At 38.3% G+C, this 22,500-nt stretch overlaps 3 protein-coding genes and 1 long non-coding RNA gene across 6 annotated transcripts in view; 1 reads left to right on the top strand and 3 right to left on the bottom strand.

The window, feature by feature from the left end:
• Window positions 1-395, bottom strand: part of erp27 (endoplasmic reticulum protein 27) — a 5,753-nt gene extending 5,358 nt beyond the window's left edge. Inside the window, exon 1 of the mRNA XM_077245615.1 lies at window positions 310-395. Coding sequence (XP_077101730.1) covers window positions 310-367 — 58 coding nt within the window. The 5' untranslated portion in view covers window positions 368-395. The remainder of the gene's footprint in view (window positions 1-309) is intronic.
• A 5,509-nt stretch (window positions 396-5,904) lies between these two features.
• On the top strand, window positions 5,905-7,800 carry LOC143752920 (retinal cone rhodopsin-sensitive cGMP 3',5'-cyclic phosphodiesterase subunit gamma). Its single transcript, XM_077245614.1, has 3 exons — window positions 5,905-6,040; window positions 7,154-7,307; window positions 7,415-7,800. The coding sequence occupies exons 2-3, from the start codon at window positions 7,166-7,168 to the stop codon at window positions 7,489-7,491; spliced, it is 219 nt and encodes a 72-aa protein (XP_077101729.1). The 5' UTR covers window positions 5,905-6,040; window positions 7,154-7,165; the 3' UTR covers window positions 7,492-7,800.
• A 5,242-nt stretch (window positions 7,801-13,042) lies between these two features.
• Window positions 13,043-14,024, bottom strand: LOC143752890 (uncharacterized). The gene is made up of 2 exons (XR_013207406.1): window positions 13,741-14,024; window positions 13,043-13,607 (listed from the first exon to the last, which is right to left on the bottom strand). It is a non-coding gene; the product is annotated as an uncharacterized LOC143752890 (long non-coding RNA).
• Window positions 14,025-15,158: 1,134 nt separating this feature from the next.
• The window catches only part of rbfox2 (RNA binding fox-1 homolog 2), a 26,325-nt gene continuing 18,983 nt past the window's right edge, over window positions 15,159-22,500 (bottom strand). For all 3 annotated transcript variants that reach the window (XR_013207405.1, XM_077245551.1, XM_077245550.1), the window contains 3 exons: window positions 18,397-18,488; window positions 15,678-15,768; window positions 15,159-15,349 (listed from right to left, as the gene is read on the bottom strand). Coding sequence is in view for 2 of the 3 variants with exons in the window: in XM_077245551.1 (XP_077101666.1) it covers window positions 15,305-15,349; window positions 15,678-15,768; window positions 18,397-18,488 (228 nt within the window). In the remaining variant the exon portion in view is untranslated. The remainder of the gene's footprint in view (window positions 15,350-15,677; window positions 15,769-18,396; window positions 18,489-22,500) is intronic.

The raw sequence follows: 22,500 nt of genomic DNA, 5'->3' as shown, positions 1-22,500 counted from the left end.
GTTACATTTAAAAAATGTTAGACAAGCATCGAACTACAAAGTTTTAGAAACAAAAGTTGTAGAAACAAATGTTTTTGTGCAAATGTTTTGAGAGCATTGTAAAACATAACTTTTAATGAACGTTCTATTAGCGTTAAGAATGTTTGTTCATAAAATTCTTTAGGCATCTAAAAAACATTTGTAAACAATATTTAATTTAGTTATTCAAGTTATTTTGAGTCTTATTTAAAGCATATAATTTCTGCAAGATATTTGAAGACATTTCTCATTTTGATATTTAAGGATATATGAAGTGTTCTGACAGCTTACCTAGATCTCCTGCAGTCACACACACAGACAATACAGAAAACACAATGAGAAACATCATGACTGCACTAAATCTGGACTAACTGTGTGAAGAAAGAAAGAGAGAAGAAGCCCACCGGTGTGTGTGTGTCCGAACGCTGGTCACATGACCGCCTCAGGGCTGATGCTGATTGGCTGAGGTGTGTGAAACGCACAGGTGTGCGGCTCACGGGCCGTCAGACGCTTTAGATTACGTGTCACTGAACACACACGTGTTGGTTTTCCAGAAGGAAACTCATTTTGGAAATGAACCTCATGCTGAAACACAATACTGTAAAATACAATCAGTGGTAAAGAGTAAAAGATTTTCATTGAAACTCAAGGAACAAAACAGACATCAGAAGATCTCTGCTTCACATTTGTCATATTAAGAAATATAAATGGTCCATACTGTTTGTAAGAAAATTCTATTTTTAATTCTAATTTAAAGGGATAGTTCTGTCTCAATATTAAGTTTATCAAGTGACGAGAATACTTTTTGTGCGCAAAAAAACACAAAAATAACTTTATTTCAACTATTCATTTCCTTCTCTGTGGGCCTCGAGTGAGTTCACTAGTGTAACAGCGCAGCGCTTCTGTTGTTGTACGTCACACGCATCACACACATGACCAGCGTCGGCCAATAGTGAGCCTACATGTGACGTAGCTCTACGCTATCACACTACGCTAACTCACTACGCTATCACACTACGCTATCACACTACGCTAACTCACTACGTTAACTCACTACGCTATCACACTACGCTATCACACTACGCTAACTCACTACGCTATCACACTACGCTAACTTACTACACTATCACACTACGCTATCACACTACGGTATCTCACTACGTTATCACACTACGCTAACTCACTACGCTATCACACTACGCTATCACACTACGCTAACTTACTACACTATCACACTACGCTATCACACTACGTTATCACACTACGCTATCACACTACGCTATCACACTACGCTAACTCACTACGGTATCACACTACGCTATCACACTACGCTAACTCACTACGCTATCACACTACGTTGTCACACTACGCTATCACACTACGTTATCACACTACGTTATCTCACTACGCTATCACACTACGCTTATCACACTACGCTATCACACTACGCTATCACACTACGCTATCTCACTACGCTATCACACTACGCTATCACACTACGTTATCACACTACGTTATCTCACTACGCTATCACACTACGCTTATCACACTACGCTATCACACTACGCTATCTCACTACGCTATCACACTACGCTATCACACTACGTTATCACACTACGTTATCTCACTACGCTATCACACTACGCTTATCACACTACGCTATCACACTACGCTATCACACTACGCTATCACACTACGCTATCACACTACGCTATCACACTACGCTAATTCACTACACTAACTCACTACGCTATCACACTACGCTATCACACTACGCTATCACACTACGCTAATTCACTACGCTATCACACTACGCCATCACACTACGCCATCACACTACGCTATCACACTACGCTAACTCACTACGCTATCACACTACGCTATCACACTACGCTATCACACTATGCTATCGCACTACGCTAACACACTACGCTATCACACTACGCTAACACACTACGCTATCACACTACGCCATCACACTACGCTATCACACTACGCTATCACACTACGCTAACTCACTACGCTATCACACTACGCTATCACACTATGCTATCACACTACGCTAACACACTACGCTATCACACTACGCTAACTGACTCGAGGCCCACAGAGAAGGAAATGAATAGTTGAAATAAAGTCGTTATTTTTGTTTGTTTTTGCGCACAAAAAGTATTCTCGTCGCTTGATAAACTTAAGATTGAGACACTGTAGTCACTTGGACTATTTTAACGATGTCTTTAATAACTTTTCAGGGAACAAGTTTCAATCCCTTACAAGCCTATGGAGGAGTGATCCAGCTCTCAGATTTAATCACAAATATCTTAATTCGTGTTCCGAAGATGAACGAAGCCCCTCATTTAATTTGAAAATTTTACTTCAAAATGATATTATTTCTAGGGCTGAGAAAAGATTAATCGTGATTAGTCGCATCCAAAATAAAAGTTTGTGTTTACATAATATATGTGTGTGCACTGTGTATAATTATTTTGTATATATATAAATACACACACATGCATGTATATATTTAAGAAATATTTTCATGTATATACTGTATATATTTATTTATAATTTATATTATATATAAACATAAATATTTTATATATAAATAAAAAAAATTCTTATATGTATACATGCATGTGTGTGTATTTATATATACAAAATGATTATACACAGTGCACACACATTATGTAAACACAAACTTTTATTTTGGATGCGATTAATCTTTTCCCAGCCCTAATTATTTCACAATATTAAACAGATATAAAGAAGATACGTAAAACAGTATACCAGCTGTAAAACCCCAACAAACAGTGTGTGTGTTTCGTTCAATCTTTGTGGGTCCAGCAGAAGAACATACGGATGTGTTTCAACTATTTACAGTTGATTCAAGATGTGAAATAATACTATTTCCAGCAAATAAAAAGATTCTGGCAAGGTTATGAACAAACATACTTCCAGTAACGTTAATAGAACGTTCATTCAAGGTTAAAATAATGTTCTCAAAACATTAGCACAAAAATGTCACTTATACACTGCTTCTTTTTTCTGAAACGTTTTAATTGGATGTTTATGTTACACTACTTGTTTCAGAACGTTCAGAGAACATTCAAAAGTGACGTTCCATAATGTTTGAAGAATGATGAAATTGAATGTTCCCTCAATGTTCACATAAACAAGAATCTTTTTTTTTAAAAAAATTTTTAAATGGACGTTTTGAACGTTCAGAGAACATTCAGAAATAAAGTTTTCATAGCCTAACTTAATGGGAACATTAGCTAAACGTTTTGTTGTTGTTTTCCTCGTTGTTGTGCTGTGACTGCATGTGCTCGTGTGTGATTGGTTAAAGCGGTGTGTTTCAGCACTCCCTGATCCAGTTAAACCGGTTCACATCAGGATAGATTAAGAGCTGCTGTTTCTTCTCAATACCGGATCTATGGGTCAGGATTTAAAATAGAGCTAATGCTCAGCTAAGAGTTTAAAACAAACTGTTTTCTTACAGTCACGAGTTATGCAACATTTAACCTATAGGAAAGGTCAGAGGTCACGGCAGAGATGTGCAGAAGAGTGTGTGTTTCTGGTAATGACAGCGATGTGCATTTCTAGATTTGCCACAAAGCTTCAGAAGATGCTCATGAAAGTCAAGTGCATGAATATTGCCTTTCAATTCAAATTTATGAAACTCTCATTTTAAAGGGTTAGTTCACCCAAAAATGAAAATGATGTCATTAATGACTCACCCTCATGTCGTTCCAAGCCCGTAAGACCTCCGTTCATCTTCAGAACACAGTTTAAGATATTTTAGATTCAGTCCGAGAGCTTTCTGTCCCTCCATTGAAAATCTATGTACGGTATACTGTCCTTGTCCAGAAAGGAAATAAAGACATCATCAAAGTAGTCCACGTGACCTCAGTGGGTTAGTTAGAATGTTTTGAAGCATCGAAAATACATTTTGTTCCAAAAATAACAAAAACGATGACTTTATTCAGCATTGTATTGTCTTCCGGTTCTGTTGGGGATCCGCGTTCATGAGTCCGCTGACGTAAGACGAGCTGACGTGTGTCTGGTGCGCCCGAGCTTCGTTTACAGTCTGAGGAGACGCACGCTGGAAACAAAACAATCTTTGCAAACATGTCTAAGGATTTCCACACAGAGGAAGACTTGCATTTTTTTGCCCAGCCATATTTATTTGAACCCGAATACACGGACGCACCAGATACACGTCAGCTCGTCTTACGTCAGCAGCGTCACTGCGGACCCGTGAACGCGGATCCCCAACAGAACCGGAAGAGAATACAATGCTGAATAAAGTCGTAGTTTTTGTTATTTTTGGAACAAAATGTATTTTCGATGCTTCAAAACATTCTAACTAACCCACTGATGTCACATGGACTACTTTGATGATGTCTTTATTGCCTTTCTGGACAAGGACAGTATACCGTACATAGATTTTCAATGGAGGGACAGAAAGCTCTCGGACTGAATCTAAAATATCTTAAACTGTGTTCTGAAGATGAACGGAGGTCTTACGGGCTTGGAGCGACATGAGGGTGAGTCATTAATGACATCATTTTCATTTTTGGGTGAACTAACCCTTTAATACCTGAGTATTATAAATAACCATTTGATGCATATTGCATGTATTTTACACAGTGAAAACACAATTTATTTGACTAAAACTCCAGAATCAGAAGACACGGTGAATGTTTGTATGGTTGCCAATGATTAGGACGCTAATTTTTATATAAAATGTGTTGGATATTGACTCATTACTTCAAAACCTTTTGGCTTTACTAAGATTTCCCCCAAAAAAAGGCAGGAATGAACATGGTGTCCTCCATTATTCATATTTTTGCCAAAAACAAATCACTTGAATGCAACAAACTCATGATTACAAGCTGTATATAAACTCCTCCTCATCAGATATAGATGTGTTTGAATACCTGTCACAGAATAAACAAACACACATGAGCATATTACAGTATATGTTAATGAGCAGATTATGTAATAACCAGTACAGCCAATGGGGATTGTGGATTAGAGCGGCTTAATCTTTAATTAGTAAAGGTCAGATATAACCGTATGTTTAGGATCAGGGTAAATCAGGAGTGTGTTTCTCGCTGAATCATCTTTACACATCAGCAGTCGCAGCTTCGAGAAGATTTAAAGAGCTTGACCTGAGATCACAAACATGAATCAACATCAACTCACCAGTCGACGTTTGAGTTGGTTGACAAGAAGCATTTGATGCTATTTAATCATTCATGAAGTTGAATAGGCACAGCATCAAAATAAAACATAATACTGATTTATTTTTAGATTTAGATACAATTAGCTTACAATTCATTTAATTGGTTATGAAGTATTTAATATGGAAAATAAAAATGAACGATGCAGTTCTCTCAAAGTTATGAACAAACTTTATCGGTAGCATTAATGGATTGTGTTCAAAGTTATCTGCATGGTCTTTAATAATGTTCTCAAAACATTAGCACAAAAGTTGTTAAGAGAACATTCAAAAGTAACATAATGTTTGAAAAAATGATAATTGAATGTTCCCTTAAAGTTTGTGAAACATTTTCAGAGAAAATTCAGGAAATGTTTGCGTAACCTAATAGGAACGTTAGCACAACGTTCTTCTAATATATTTTGTTAGCTGGGATGTGTTGATAATATGAAAATTAGACTAGAACTGAGGATAGAGAAAGTGTTACATATTAATCAACTAATGGCCATAAAGGTGTTTGAACACACATTCATCATATCTGGTGTTCATGTCTGTGTCTGTCAGACAAACTGCAGATGTTGTGAATAAACTATGACTGTTACCACACGCGTGTCCTCAGCTGTCCTTAAAATACTCCATGTGTCAATCTCCTGATCCCTCTCTCTGCTTCTGTTGAAGGCGTTTGAGGATCAGAAGATTAGCGGAGCGCTATAAAGAGTCCCGCAGAAACACTGACACGAGCTGAAGCGAGACATCGCAGAAGAGAAGCAGCAGAAGAGCCAGAAACTCCAGCACACGGTAAGAGACTCACACACACTTACAGCACACACACTGAGGAACAGTCAGCTCAAGTATACGGCATTTCATTTACAACACCATTTACTGACAGCAGGAGTTCTGGAGGAGGAGAAAACCACAAAACAGACTGAACATAATAACAAAAAGAGAGAAAGACTTTCAGGGACTGATAAAGAACAGACAGATTTAGTGACGGAGAGGAAATCAATGAAAAGGAAAAGCAGAATGCGAGTTAAAATTACAATCTGGATATTCAGTTGAACATCATCCCTTGGTCAAAAATGAAATGATTGTTCTATTTTAGTTCAATAATGTTTTATTTATTTATAACTAAATTATATTTATTGGCAGATTATTGCTGAGGTGAAAAACGTTTTAAAAATGTGATTTGGAAAATGTTATAAAATTATTCGAGGTTATTCTTTTTTTATATGAAAAATAGATTTTCCAAAACACATTTTGCTCTAAAACGGCGAGAAAATCAAAGCCATAAATCTAAACAAGCTGTGTTCAAATGTGAGGTTGATATCTTCCACTAGATGAAATTGGTGAACAATACAAGTGTCACTATTTTTTAACCTTTTTGAATAATGTCCATGATTTTTTGTGTTCACACAGCAAGTGCCAAAACCATAACCAAGTTTCGTACCATTCCAATTAAGTAAAAAAAAAAAAAGAGAAAAAAAAGTATAAATATATACTCTTTCCATTTCTGTACCATTTTTTATTTTTATTCCATGGCGGAAACAATCTTTCATAGATTACAGCCTGAAAGACTCGATCTTACTCTACGTTTCTTTAGATGAAGCTGAAATATACAGTAGACAAACAGCGAAAGCCAATTTAATTTATTTCTAAAAACAGAAGCTTTTCTCCCAGGATTCTAGAAGTAGGCAAGGATAAATGTGATTTAGCGCACCGGGCATCTCCTCTACGAGATTAGCAAGATTATGTAAAGAGCAACAGATGTTGGTAAATTAACCAACTCATTGTGTAACCAGCAGATTAGGATTAACCCAAACCCAAAATGAGTAGATTAACAGCTAACCTGTTGAGGACATCAGTAAAGGGGACGATAGAGACACTTTTAAAGTGAAGCTGTTTATATTTCAGTAAGTGAGAGCGATGGACGCGCCAGCACCCGTCGAGAAGAGAGGGCCACCGAAGTTCAAGCAGAGGACCACTCGCACCTTCAAGAGCAAGGCTCCTAAACCGGGCCAGAAAGGCTTCGGAGACGACATCCCTGGGATGGAGGGTCTCGGCACAGGTAAAGCCTGGCGTTTCAGTCGCCTTCGTCACCTAAATATCGTTTCAGTGTTTTGATTGACATGCAGAGATGAAGCTGACCTCCTTCTTTCTCTGGGTTTTCTACAGACATCACTGTGGTTTGCCCCTGGGAAGCTTTTGGAGACATGGAGCTCAGCGATCTGGCCAAATATGGCATTTTGTAGATCTTTCCTCCTGATCACGTAATATCACACTCACCAAACCTGTGTGTCGGGCTGAACGCATCTGTAGTCTTGGTGTGTGTAATATAGAGGAAACACATTTTTTTTTTTTTTTGTGGAAAAAATGACAAATGGCACAGTGACTCTTCCAGCACTGCGTCTCTGAAACTCTCAGCAGGAGGAATCCATCTCAGAGACGCAACATCACACATGAACCAAGTACAAACCGACTTTGAACTGTACATGGAGATTGTGTCTGTGTCAGAATCAACTCATTCGATCATTAAAATCCTCGATTTGGCAGTAGAACACAATAAAACATGCTTTTTTCCCAAATTTGTGTGATTAGTCTTTTCTCTTTCACAACTGATAGAGAATCTTTAAACTGGGTCCATTTGGAAACAAGTTCAATAATTTCATTTTTCAAAAAAAGTCTCTCTTTTTTAAAAATATTGATTTTATATCTATTTGTCATAATAGTCATCGGCAACGAAATACAATCTGAGAAATTCCAGGGTATTAACATAGTATATATTAGGCCTATATTAAAATAGTATAAATTAAAAATAATTCTATTTGCTGGTCTCGGGGGTCTCTACTGAGTAATTGGTCCAGACTGACTTGTTATCGGGCTCTATCATACATACGCAAGTACCGATGCACACAAACATGCCAAGTATTAAAAATAAAGGGATTACAATGTAAAATATTAATATTTTGTACATAAAGATATGGTGGAATCCGGCTTGTCCCGTAGATGTTCTGCTTGCGCTTAAACCCCTCTCTCTCTCTCTCTCTCTCTCTCACACACACACACACACACACACACACACACACACACACACAGCTTTAACCTCGCGCACGAGCAGATCAGTTTCCTCGCTAAAGCGTTCAGTTTTTCCGCTTGCAAATTAAATTCCGCATGTAAATAGCGAACTGGCTTTTAAAGGGAATGGGAAATTAATAATTAGATATCACTCGACTCAGTATGTCGCCCCAAAACTAACGAGATTATGATTTTTGTAATAATAACCCGTTCAGAAGTTATAAGCAAATAGACATTTATCATATCTCCAGGCCAGTAGGTGGCGCTGTGCCGAAACGCTGTGTGTCGCTAAAGCGTTGTGGAAAGGTGTGTTGGAAATCGGCTGCGGCTGGATGTAACCAGAGTCCGTCTATGGAGAGTCTCGGCACTTCCTATTAGCCCCGTTGTATATCATCTTGGTTGCAGTTCCATTACAACTCTGTGGAGCTAGACGGCTAAATGTATCCCTTTCTCCTGCTTGTCGTTGAATCAACGTAGACTTTATTGTTGATTCCGCAAGTTCAATATAGATTATAGACCAAAAGTCGAATGAACGAGTACTTATGCCCTTTCGATTTCTTACAGGTTAGGTCGTTGTTGGCCGGAACACGCTAGCATTCTGCTATTATGTGACGTCATCACATTTTTGAACGGATTTTTAGAACAGATAAGAGAACTTAAAGATGCAATTTTCAGCTGAGTGTATTATCTTAGCCCCCCCCCCCCCCCCCCCCTTTGAATGCAACCTTCAAATTACTTGACAAAAAATTACATCCTGAGAAAAGTGGATTTCTGGGGGTGAAACCCCATAGACTCCCATTCATTCTGCACTCGCCTGCGAGCGCCCCCGCATGGACAGATACGTGTTACTGCAGCCAGTCCAGAAACCGGAAGTAACCAGACAGTGCCAATTCTCCCCTTATTAGACATTCTCTGATGTAACCGATCGGCGAGAGTTGCGTGTGAAGGAGCTGCAATATTCAATAGTAACCGACTGCAGAAGCGCAGAACCAGTGTGAGGACGACAGCGCGAGCCTAACAGTCTGATGCCGGAAGTGGGCGGAGTTCATGTTTAATTATGTGGCGGAGCAAAAAACGGTTCTATCTTTGATGGATGCAACATACTTAACGTTATACGCTTATACAAAACGGCTCTAAGTATTTTGTAAGTTAATATTCAACAATACCATTGATCTTTTTTACATGTTTGTTTGTAAATAGTTTTTCTCTTTTCCCTTTTCTTTTGAAGTTGACCCAAATAAAACTTAACTAAGTTAAATCTGTCATTGACACCATTACATGAGAACTGAACTGAGCTGGACGATGACATCACTGTTTTCTCCAGAATGGCTATATAGATTAATTAACTGAATTAATAACTTTTTTACAACATAAATGAATCAACACTGAACTTACTTAAGCTGTATTATGACACTATTTTGTTCTAGATCTGCACAGACAAACTTTGTTGCACTATTTTCCTATTATCCCTGTGAAGCTGCTTTGAAACAGTCTGTATTGTAAAAAGTGCTATAATAAATTTGACTAAGTGAGAATTGTGACGAAGGCACTTGATCACGTATTGTTATTTTACAGTTGGATTGTATCACTTTGTTAGGTTACATATTCATGATTTGTGAATTAATTTGTTGTTGGCGTTGTATTTTACAGCATTTGTTAAATTTTCTGACCATGAGAATTGCATTAATTGTATTTTATTTCACCTATAGAAGTACATAATGATTCAGAGAGGTTCAGCACTACCAACTTTGGAGCAATGCACAACATGCTGCAGAAATACTCACTGCCCTTTATTGTGATAGCAGTATTTTTAAACCGACGAGACGGGACAAATTGAATAATCACATTAAAATCCACTTTAAAAAGGCTGTTGTTCATGGAGGTATGAACATCTGGAGTTATTTTTTAATATACAGTGGCAATAGATACTACTTTACATTAATGCATTTGGCAGACGCTTTTATCCAAAGTGACTTACATTGCATTTCAAGGTAGGCCTAGTCCCTTTGGAATTAGATGGTTTTCTGCATGATTTAGCCATAGAAAAATAATTTAGCTTCATTAACGTCTAAAGGTTGCACAAACAATCCACACTGAAACTTAAGATAGTAAAACACAATATATATATTTGTATTTTGTTATAATAATATTTCATATCTATGAAGGCATCCAATTAAACATTTAAACACAGAACAGGGATAAGTTTGGGTAGGGTTGGAGTTACACTCTGAAGCACAGGAACTAAGTGTTTCCTATTTCCCGTCATATTTCACATTTCATCATATAATTGTTGTGTATGGTCTATGGAAAAAAATGTTGGTTGAGTATTAAAAATTATTTTCAATTAAAATCAAATGTTCAAACGCTCAAGCTTTGTTTTCATTGTATTATTTTATTTTTGTTTTAAGCTTTGTTCAATTTACATTGTCATTTGACTCAACAAAGCAAACGGGTAAAGTATCATTTTAACTTTTAAAAACCGATTAACATTTGTTAATAGTACTAGTAGGCTATATTGTCTTTTGTTAATAGGACAGAACATAATTTTTATCTGTTATACTATTTGATATATATATATATACAATCTTTTAAATTAAATCGTTTTTAAAAAAGTCTTTATAATAACGTTGTTTTAAACTTTAAAACGTTCCAAAACACGAAAGTAGCGCAATGCCTTGCCGCGCCCACTTCCGGCATCAGACTGTCCTCACACTGCTATGACGTATGGTTCTGCAGTTAGACCAATCTCGCAATATTTGTCAAATACATAGACGTTTCAGACACGTTTCCATTCAATACTTTTTATTTACTGGTTAATACAGCATATCGCGACTAACTTACATGTAAAGAGATTTTACTGTTATAAAAATGCTGATTTGTGAGCATTAGTGGAACTGAAGGTGTCGGAATAAACATGAAAACAACCGTGATTGTTGTCATGCGATGAATCCGGCCAATCGGGGATCAGTTGTGTGTGTCGTCATCAGAGCTCGTGCACCGCTCCGCGGTATGAATGCCCCGATTGCATCTTCGTCAAACTAGTTCACGCGTTTTTCGTTAGCGAAAAAGTTTGTCAAAAATCTTTTAATAACTTTTTGCCAGCATGGTCTCAAGACGACCTAAGCCAATGTTGGTGAAAATCGGACTAACCGTCTAGGACGAGTTAAAAAAAAAAAACATTCTCCAGAAAATTAAAATGGCAGAAATATTTTCATGATGGAAAATTACGTTATAAGATCGAATCGTCATGAGCTAAAGAATCAGATGGAAAATCATTTGGTTTCTAGCCCTTATTGTTCAAAATGTATTACGCTGGATGGATTGAGTTAAAGACTCCAAAATGGCTGTGGTTAATGTTCAGACTGTCCTCTATCTGTGTGCCGAATATCGTAACTTTCCCGCTAGCGGTTCTATGTGCTGACATAAACTCAAGAGCGGAAGAATAATAACACTAACAATACAACAGGGGCCTCGTAACTTCTGTAACAAATATAACTATTTCTCATTGTTAGTTAATGAGACCTTATTGTAAAGTGTTTCCTATTGTTCTTTTGCAGTTTAATCTGTGAAATATTTGTTTACCTTATCCTTTTTCGCGTATAGTTTTATTGTATTTAAATGTTCATTTAAAAACACCTTTTTTGTGACTTAATATGATAGTGATAAAAGCTTCAGCAATTATCATGGTATGAAAATTTGATACATCACATCCCTACCAATATCCAGCCACTACTGAATTGTCCCTCGCACCAATTTTGATCAAACTATTAAAATATATTAATGTAATCACTGCTGTTGTATTTTTGGCCTCATCTAACATCACTGTCATTACCTGAGAAGATAAATTGAACAACAAGCTCTGTTCTTTTTAAGCGATGTGTGTTTATTTCAGGGAGAGGATCTGAATGTTCCTCATTCTGGGAGCCGGTGATTCTGATTTACTTTTCCACAAAAATACTAGTTAATGTTATTGCATTGGACTCAAGCTTACTGAATCTGCTCACAGAGAGTATAATAACTTCCTCAAAACATTTTTTTTAAATGATTTTTGTAGTTTTTGAGGATTTTTCCACCTCGTTATGAGTCGAGTCAAAATGAACTACTCACAAAAAAGATCTTTAGTTATGCTGTTATTGCCAAATATTAGATTCAATCATAGCATAGGTTTCGTATTTCTTTTTGGATCTGATTGATCAGGCCTCATTGATCTGAGATTATGCAAAGGTCTTTCACAAATGTTTTTATTTTCCCACCAATCTCAAAATCAAACCTACACCCTTATACTATATATAAATAACACTATAGTTTTTATTTTATTACTTCTGCATCAAAAACAAGAAACTACAGTAGTTACGCTGCTGTGAGGGTGTTTCCAAAACAGACTGACTTCTTTCTCTCTTCTGAACGCCATTATCAATCTCTCTCTATTTGAAAGTTGTGAAAACGCTCTTGTGGATTTCTTCTTTTGCTATTTGAGCAAATCTATACGTTTAATGAATTCTCTCATTCACCGCTATAGAAGTTCACCCTATGATTACTTCTGAAAAGGGTCGATTATTTACAATCTCACAATTAGTCTTTCTGCTGCCACTTTCATTCCCGAGTGCTTTTACATCAAGAGTATAAGTAGTAACCTCTCACAATATTCACCTGTATTATAATATTTAATATCCCCTCCTAACGCCAACTACAATTTTAATACACAACTGAAATCAAAGGACCATGGAGTGATTGTTTAAAAAAAACAGTTTATATGGACATTCAGATACAAATTACATCACAAATGGAATCAGAATATGTAGAGAGAGAGAGAAATAGTTCAACTCAAAAACACGGTTACACTGTAAACCAAAGGAGAGTATGTGGGACAGGTATCATATTCATAAGGTGCGAGAATGGAGAATAAAAGAGACGCCATCTTTAATCCTTTACTGCACGAATGGAGGGGATTTCAAACTTCTCACTCCATCATCAGAAGACAAACGTCATGCAAGAATTCGGTCTCCTCGTATCAAAGATCTCCGAGCTCTCGGCGCTACGGGAGAAACGTACAAGAGAGAGAGAAAGAGAAACAAGCAAATCCACCGCATCTTTTCCAATAGCATCTTTAAAAGCCAGAAGATCAGAATGTAGGTACTGAGATATTTTAATCTCTTATAATACTGTGTAAAGTGTATGCATAGACTGCAAGTACCATTTAAACATAAAAAAATAAAATAAAAAAAAGAGTCTGGTTTAGTGTTCAGACTGTGGTCAGTTTTTCATTCTCTTGGTGTCAATGAAACTCAAACCCCTCACACACACACACACACACACACACACACACACACACACACACACACACACACACACACACACACACACACACACACACACACACACACACACACACACACACACACACACACACACACACACACACACACACACACACACAAAACAGCCGAAGTCAAATCAACTCCCAAACTTTAAAATGGCAAAACGTTTTCAGTCCTGGACCCGATTACAATTACATGCAGCTAGAATCTACTGAAACGCATGTCCTGCAAACAAAACAAAGAAATGCATGTGTTTTCACAGATAAAGAAACCGCTGTGGTCTTGGATTGCAATAAGAGGATTCTGCAAGTCCATCTCCAGCCTTTTTGAAATAATTAACGAGCCACTTCAAACGATACCAAAAACCTATTGATAAAAAAAGAAAAAAGAAACCAAACAGTAGAATTACAAATATGTTTACACACACAAATCAAAAATGTGCTTGACTCTTCTTTGGAACCAAAATTCAAAGAAAGCAAAATACCAATATACTAAAGGGAAAGAGGACACGCACGGCAAGACGAAAAAAAAAAATACTATTAATTTTTCCTTAAAAAAACGACATTTTTTTAATCCGCTTCTCAGAAAGTTGGGCTGAAACTTGCATATTTTACAAAACTATGCTAATAAAAGAGCTTGTCGATATTCCACATGAAGGGCTTTTCAATCCCAAAATCTGAAGGAGAGGAAAAAAAAGAAAGAAAAGTATTTCATAGCATATTTAAATACTTGCTATAGTCATTATGCCGTCTTTTGTGTACTAATGTGGATTCAGAGGATGTCCTGCTCTTCATCAAAGCCAACACACAACCATGAGAAACTAATGACGATAATAATAATTAATAATAATAATAATAATAATAATGTTTGGTAAAATTTTGTGTCTATTCTAGTTTACTTGCATATAATGACTATTTAATTTTAAAGGTACGCCTCTTGAAAATGGTCTGAACGGAGGTACTGTTTAAACAACACAAAGCTTTCAGCCAGACGGATTATTATGACACATCGTCCCGTTCCTGCGCGTCACACTTCACTGATTAGTAACAGCGATCGGAGTTTCCTTTCATCCATGATCTTTCCAAAGAAAGGAAAAGCATGATGTAGTCTCTCATCATGTTGCTGTATTTGGGATAATAGCATCGTCCTCCCGTACAGAGCTGATGGGATCCACGTATTTCAAGATGATCCTTAAAACCGAGACGAGAGCCGTCCGGATGAATGTCTAGATTTCTTAAAGAATATTGATCATTATTGTAGTGTGAAACAGTGAAGGGTGACATAGACTTGTTCACTGCGGTCCTGGCGCTCTGTGCACATGTAGTTCAATGGCCACTAGAGGCAGTCTAGAGCCGTTACTGCATGCATATGTGCAGAAAGACGAGCCGAAGGAAGAAATGATTTGAGCTTCTCAGTCAAGCAGTTTCAGTCAGAGATCTGTTACAATTTAGTGTTCAATGATGTCAGGTTTCCTTAAAAAAAAAAAAAAAATCCACCTTCTTTGAACTGATTTAGAGTTGCATTCCTTTTTCAAAGTTCGTAACAGACGCGTTATGCTTGATTTTTTAGATTTTTTTTTGTCCAAAAGTGTGATCAGGTTTTTCGCTCCGAGGTCAGCAGCTGTTGGTGAAGTATCAGAGAGACCGGAAATCTGGAAGTGTATTAAAGGAGTTTAATATGGCGAAAACCGGCTGTATCCTCCTCTGTAGAGAGTGGCCTGTGGAAGACAGAGTGAAGTTAGAAACCCGCGAGCGAGAAACTGAAACGGTTACTCCATAACAACATTAATTTTAATATTTATTTTATTCATAAAATAAACATCAGCAACAACAAAAAATGTGACGTTATAAACACATGTATTCCTCCACCAAGCAATGTAGTTCCAAAGAGGTTGCCAAGCAACACGTGCAGCAACAAAGCAACAGAAACGGCGGTTGCGCAGGAATACGAATGTGCGCGGTCATTTACAACCGCTTCGAACGCGGCTCAACCAATCAGAATCAAGGACTAGAACTATCCGTTTTATAAAGCAGCGTATATCTCACCATCGCTCCGACTCCATACGCCGCTGCCGCCGCCGCCGCCGGAGTCGCTAATGCTGCCGCGTACGGATCCGCCGCGTACACGCGCCCGTAGCTGCACACACACACACACAGAGAGAAAAAACAATTACATCTCATAATCAGGGCCATAACCACCATAGACACTGAGGTAATCATGTGATTAATAAAAAATTACACCAGTTTAAACAACCAACAGTAATATCCAGTGATAAAGCTATTTATTTGATCAAAATCTGCCATTTTACATTGGAAATATTGGCTGAATCATGTATATCAGTGGTTCTCAAACTTTTTACACCAAGTACCACCTCAGAAAATATTTGGCATTATCACCATAATGATCAATATGAAAATACAGTAGCGTAGGCCTAACTATTCAGCTACCGTTATGCACAGCTCAAAAACGAGGCAGTTTTATTTCTAATAAGAATATTTATTATTGTCAGCAACTTTAAACATTGTAAAAACACATTTTGAATATTAACACTGCACTGTGCTGCTTACATACAGGTAAATAAAAAACTTAATGGTTACATTCAAATGCATTGCACCTAAAAGTGAAATAAAAACTGCACTGTACCTAAAATTAAGTAAAAAAAGTACTGTACTTATTACAAAAAAGTTAACACAGGCTGTGTATTATTTAACCTTTTTACATGTACCTTTAAAATATTCAGAAATGTGTTCGCTATGGCATGAAATATCTGATATTCCTATTGTCAAGTGGAAGTGTTTTGTAGTTTAAACACCTTTATAATGACCGCGTTAGTTGAGCTGTACGGGCGCCACCATGTTAGTTTGTGCAACGGTTGGATTTACAACACGTGAATTCATCCACTTCTCCCGAACTTTATGAAAGTAAGCGGGCGGTGAACTGGTAGTAGAATAGAGCAAACTTGAAAGTTACTTACACAATGTGTGTATCTGACATGAATAAAACATGTCGTCTAATTATAATGGAAATTATTATTATTGCCGCTTCCACAGACTTCTGTGTGTATTGTACAAATTCTAAATGTGTTGTTTTGATAGTTCTTGTGTATTTAAATTTCTGAAACCTTAAATGAACATTATATGGTTGAAAACACTGAATGGTTGTGATATATGACAGCGCGAGCGCGTCCGTCTCTGGCTCAGCGCGCGAAAGCACGTTTGAATTTAGCAGTTGATCACATGATGCACTGACCGTACGCTTCCGGGACCAGACAGCCAAGGCTGATCACACCGGTTCGATCCATAGACTGTAAAAAAGGTTTTGATCCTACATGCGAAATTCAGTGATTCCTCTGCGTACCACTAGAGGGAGTCTGCGTACCACACTTCGAGAACCACTGATGTATATGATTCATAACTGGCGAATCATGGTAAACATGATTTATAACTGATAAAAGGTGACAGGATGAAAAACATTTTGCATTTATTACTTTAAATCCTTTAATGATTTGATTATTTTACCATAGAGGAGTTTCTTTTTCCTGAAAATGCTAATGCTATTGCTGGGTTAACAACTGTCCAAAACTATTATCATCAGTTTTGTGCTTTCTCGACCTTGCTACACTTGTGGTTTTATGAATCGAGAATCAATTTCAATTCTGGAATCAGACACTTGTAATGAAATTAAAAATTCGACTTTGTGTTCATTTTAATATGAATAAACCATTCAAGCTCTGATACTGAATAGTGCGCGATACTAAACGGAGTAATCTTTCACGTCTTTTTGCACTTGAACAGACAAACACAAACAAAAAATGTACTTATTAACAGTCAGTTATGTTTTAAGTGAATGTAAACAGCTGAGAAAGAAACGCATGTGTGACAGTATAATGGATCAGTGCAGCTCTTAAAGTGACAGTAGCCTAATAAACCTGGTGCCGTCTCTATAATAACACTAATCAAACAACAAAAGATAGAGAGACCAGCATCTGTACATGCAGTTTAAAAGGTTTTGTTGCCTACAAATTAGGTAAAGGATTTTCAAAACATCACAAGGGTTAAATATTAACACTCATGTTCAAGATATGGTCTGATTTTGCTCATAATCAGGGTTTGAAATTAACTTTCACTCACCGGGCAATTTGGTTTCTAAATTATTAAGTTCCTGGCCAATCAGAATTTCTACTAGCCAAAAATAAATAAATCAGATTAACTACGTCAGAACTTGTATATATGAAATAAAATTAGTATTTTGTACATCCATTTCTTATTCAAACAACATCCTGTCATCCAGCATCTCCTCTCTTCCTCTTTCATCAAAAAATGTATTTTAGATGAACAGATCGATACAGTACAAAGAACATAAAAAAATATAGGATGTTGGTAAATAATGTCTTTTCTGTTAATCAAATGCTTTTTAATCTTCGCTATTGCTTCAATGCAAATGAACAAGCGCGCTGTTATTAGACGTGTGTGTTTAAGTAGGCCAGATACGAGCAGATTCTGCACTATATGCTGTATTTAATATATCCTGATGACTATTGATGAGTATCTGAGCTAAATCTGCAGATTTGTCTCACACGGACTTCCCCAGCAAAGGGAGTAAACATAAGTAACACGTCAAATTGGCTCGTGATTTGACCGCGTCACGCGCCTCAGCTGATTTATTCCAGCATTTGTTGGTTTTTGCGGGTGTTAATTTCAAACCCCGCTCATAATAAAGTGTGCTCATCAGTGTCCTCCAGCGATCGGGTGGTGAATGTCTGACCTGTCGCTGTAAGCGGCCGCCGCTGCTGCCGCCGCCGCTGTCGGGCTCGCTACGGCCGTCGGCTGGGTGTAGCGGTACGCAGTGTAGCCGCTCTACAAACACAGAAACACACAGTTGTTTAAAATCAACACCAGTAAGAGGAGGCAGGTGGAGGGTGAGTTAGCAGGGAAAAGGACATGAAAACGTTTAAGGAAAGCAAACCTAAAATCCATTAACAAGCAATCTGCCACTGATGTTCAGTCAAACAAACCGCATTCGGAGAACCGTAATTCTGTTACGCACTGTGAATCTTCCTCAGTGGCAAACAATGCACAATCATGGTGAAAGAGGAGTTATTTCTCTAATGATTAAGATTCATTTGTTTGTTTGTCAAAGAGGGAGACACAAGCAGAAATGGGGATCGTGAGTGCATTAGCGTCAGTGTCATCTCCACCCCCCAAACGCAACCAGGGGTGATCAAATCCATTACTGGTGCCATAATCAGACAGACAGACAGATAGTGAGATTAGAGAACATCCACACGACCACACAGACTGCATGCTCCCCAAACTCAAAATAACAAGCCGTTTCCGCCATTCTCTCCTCAGCATTCTACACTACGGCCAATCAGAGGACTCTCCCACGATCCACGAGAGAGAGAGAGAGAGAGAGAGAAGGGGGGGGGGGGCAGTGAGAGAGAGTGAGAGAGAGAGATAGGGAGAGAGAGAGAGAGACAGAGAGGGAGTGAGAGAGAGAGAGAAGGGGGGGGGGAAAGTGAGAGAGAGTGAGTGAGAGAGAGAGAGAGAGAGAGAGAGAGAGAGAAGGGGGGGGGGGGGACAGTGAGAGAGAGTGAGAGAGAGAATTTGAATTTGAAAAAAAAAAAAAAAAAATTGAGTGAGGGAGAGAGAGATAGGGAGAGTGAGGGCGAGATATATATATATATATATATAGAGAGAGAGAGAGACAGAGAGAGAGAGGGCGAGATATATATATATAGAGAGAGAGAGAGAGAGAGATAGAGAGAGAGGGCGAGAGAGAGAGAGATATAGAGAGAGGGCGAGAGAGATAGAGAGAGAGGGCGAGAGATATATATATATATATATATATATATAGAGAGAGAGAGAGATAGAGAGAGAGAGAGGGCGAGATATATATATATATATAGAGGGAGAGAGAGGGCGAGAGAGAGAGAGAGGGCGAGAGAGATAGAGAGAGAGAGAGATAGAAAGAGATAGAGAGAGATTGAGAGAGACAGAGAGAGAGAGAGAGAGATAGAGAGAGACAGAGAGAGAGAGAGATAGAGAGAGAGATAGAGCGAGAGATAGAGAGAGAGATAGAGAGAGAGATAGAAAGAGATAGAGAGAGATTGAGAGAGACAGAGAGAGAGAGAGATAGAGAGAGACAGAGAGAGAGAGAGATAGAGAGAGAGATAGAAAGAGATAGAGAGAGATTGAGAGAGACAGAGAGAGAGAGATAGAGAGAGAGAGAGAGAGATAGAGAGAGACAGAGAGAGATAGAGAGATATAGAGAGAGACACAGAGAGAGAGAGAGGGCGAGAGAGAGAGAGAGAGAGAGGGCGAGAGAGATAGAGAGAGAGATAGAGAGAGATAGAGAGAGAGAGAGAGAGAGGGCGAGAGAGATAGAGAGAGATAGAGAGAGACAGAGATAGAGAGATAGAGAGAGACAGATCTACGAGGGAATTAAGTGTGATTGCATGCCAACACAGATCGAGTTAACATGCCATATAGAGAGACAGGGACTCTGGGAAGGGGACAGAATCAGATCCAGTCTGACAAAACCCAAAACATCCAGAGTCCTTATAAAGCTATCGTCTCAGACGTCTGTGATGCACAAGAGAAGACCCGCAGAAAGTCCTTCGGTTATAAAACAGAGCCAGACAATAATGTACAGTCTCAGAGTGAATGATGCGGCGCGGAGAGCTGGGCGGCCTCGCGCGGTCGTACGCTATACAGGTGTTTATACTGCCGTGTGTTCACACTTGTAGTTCGGTTCACTTGGTTCAACAAAATATAAAAAATGTTTCAAGTCCTGGTCCGCTTTAGCGTTCATATTGGCATTTTATATTCTCCCAACGGGCCGTTTCCCGCACGCCGTAACTCGTGCTTCACTGGAGCCGGTTTCACAAAGCTGTTTTAGACCGGTCTATAGTGTTAGACAAGTCTAAGTCTGCTCATACACTAGTCTAATGCAAGCTAGACTGTTTCACAAAAATAAAGACTGACTTAATTTAGACTAAAAAAGTTAGACACCTTAACCCAGGCTAACTCAGGTCTAAGACTCTGTTACCATGCCAACCAGCAGTAACAATCAGTTACATAACAAACAGCCAAAAGAAAAGGGAAAATGCTCATAGTTTGTGGTTTGCTGACGGAAGTGAAAGGGTTTTCAGGATATTTCCTCTTAAATATTTATTTTTTGTCATCTTGTACCATGTTTTTGTATCTTTTCTGTACGTCTTTAACGCTCCGCGCAACGCTCGGATTGACACTGTTAACTGTCGTTTCTTTTTCCAAATTAAACATTTCTTCTTGTTACTACATTCTTCGCTAACTTTCCCAAGTAAAATGTCCTTGTAACCGTTATACTCCTCCAACACACGTGTTTTCCGCTGGGGTAAACGGCACTGAGCGGTTGAATGTGCTTACTCCATCCGCCATGTTTTTTTCTTTTGAAATTTGTCTTATTTTACCCAGAATGCACTGCAGTGTAGTCCTACTTAAAGGGACAGTTCACCCAAAAATGTAAATTCTGTCAGTAATTACTCTCCCTCTTATAAGACCCCGTAATTGTTGTGTTTCAATGGTCAGTGTTTTGATTAGTCTTTGAATGCAATGCCCTTTTTTTTTGTCAATATTGTTTCAGAACCATCTTGACTATGAAATTAGAATTATGAAGGGTAACTAGCCTAATTCACATTTATTGGCTTTTGGTACATATTGTGTGGAGTACACTAGATGTTTGTAGTGGTGTCACTCCAATTTTTCCACTTGGAGATTTATTCCACTTATTTTGGCTTGTACTTGAACTACTGCCTCTAGTGGCCAAAGATGTGTTGCAAGCGCCAGACTGGCACACCTGACACCAATGCAACTATAAGCATTGCTTGATTTTGTCTGTTTGTTACCAACACCTTGATGAAGGCCGGTACGCGTTGGTGTTTTTTAATGGTTTAGCCCTCGACTAAATAATAAAGGCTTTTTTACTTTTGTAACCCACTGAGTGCCTGGACTTGGATTCTTTTCCAATTTGTTATGAACATTTAACCCTTCCAAGAGCACCAGAGGATACAAGGGACACCAGCAGCGCTCCAACTTCCCTTTGTTTTGCCCGTAAGACCTTCGTTCATCTTCGCAACACGAATTAAGATATTTGTGATTAAATCTGAGAGCTGGAAAACTCCTCCATAGGCTTGTAAGGGATTGAAACTTGTTCCCCGAAAAATTATTTAAGACATTGTTAAAATAGTCCAAGTGACTACAGTGGCTCAATCTTAAGTTTATCAAGCGACGAGAATACTTTTTGTGCGCAAAAACAAACAAAAATAACGACTTTGTTGCAACTATTCATTTCCTTCTCTGTGCGCCTCGAGTCAGTTAGCGTAGTGTGATAGCGTAGTGTGATAGCGTAGTGTGATAGCGTAGTGTGATAGTCTAGTGTGATAGTGTAGTGAGTTAGCGTAGTGAGATAGCGTAGTGTGATAGCGTAGTGAGATAGCGTAGTGTGATAGCGTAGTGTGATAGCGTAGTGTGATAGCGTAGTGTGATAGCGTAGTGAGTTAGCGTAGTGAGATAGGGTAGTGTGATAGCGTAGTGTGATAGCGTAGTGAGTTAGCGTAGTGTGATAGCGTAGTGTGATAGCGTAGTGAGTTAGCGTAGTGAGATAGCGTAGTGAGATAGCGTAGTGTGATAGCGTAGTGTGATAGCGTAGTGAGATAGCGTAGTGTGATAGCGTAGTGTGATAGCGTAGTGTGATAGCGTAGTGTGATAGCGTAGTGAGTTAGCGTAGTGAGATAGGGTAGTGTGATAGCGTAGTGAGATAGCGTAGTGTGATAGCGTAGTGTGATAGCGTAGTGAGTTAGCGTAGTGAGTTAGCGTAGTGAGATAG

This window comes from Siphateles boraxobius, unplaced genomic scaffold, assembly GCF_051911475.1.
Source record: "Siphateles boraxobius isolate OS27281-9 unplaced genomic scaffold, OSU_SipBor_1 27, whole genome shotgun sequence".
Classification (NCBI taxonomy): Eukaryota; Metazoa; Chordata; class Actinopteri; order Cypriniformes; family Leuciscidae; genus Siphateles; species Siphateles boraxobius.
The sequence above is the reverse complement of the archived record's forward strand: the minus strand, read 5'-3'. Positions and strand labels throughout refer to the sequence as shown.

Bases quoted from the DNA above. Each gene is read 5' to 3' on its own strand.
- LOC143752920 (XM_077245614.1), top strand. From the start codon at position 7,166: ATGGACGCGCCAGCACCCGTCGAGAAGAGAGGGCCACCGAAGTTCAAG. The intron at 7,308-7,414 runs GTAAAGCCTGGC...GGTTTTCTACAG, and splicing joins GATGGAGGGTCTCGGCACAG to ACATCACTGTGGTTTGCCCC.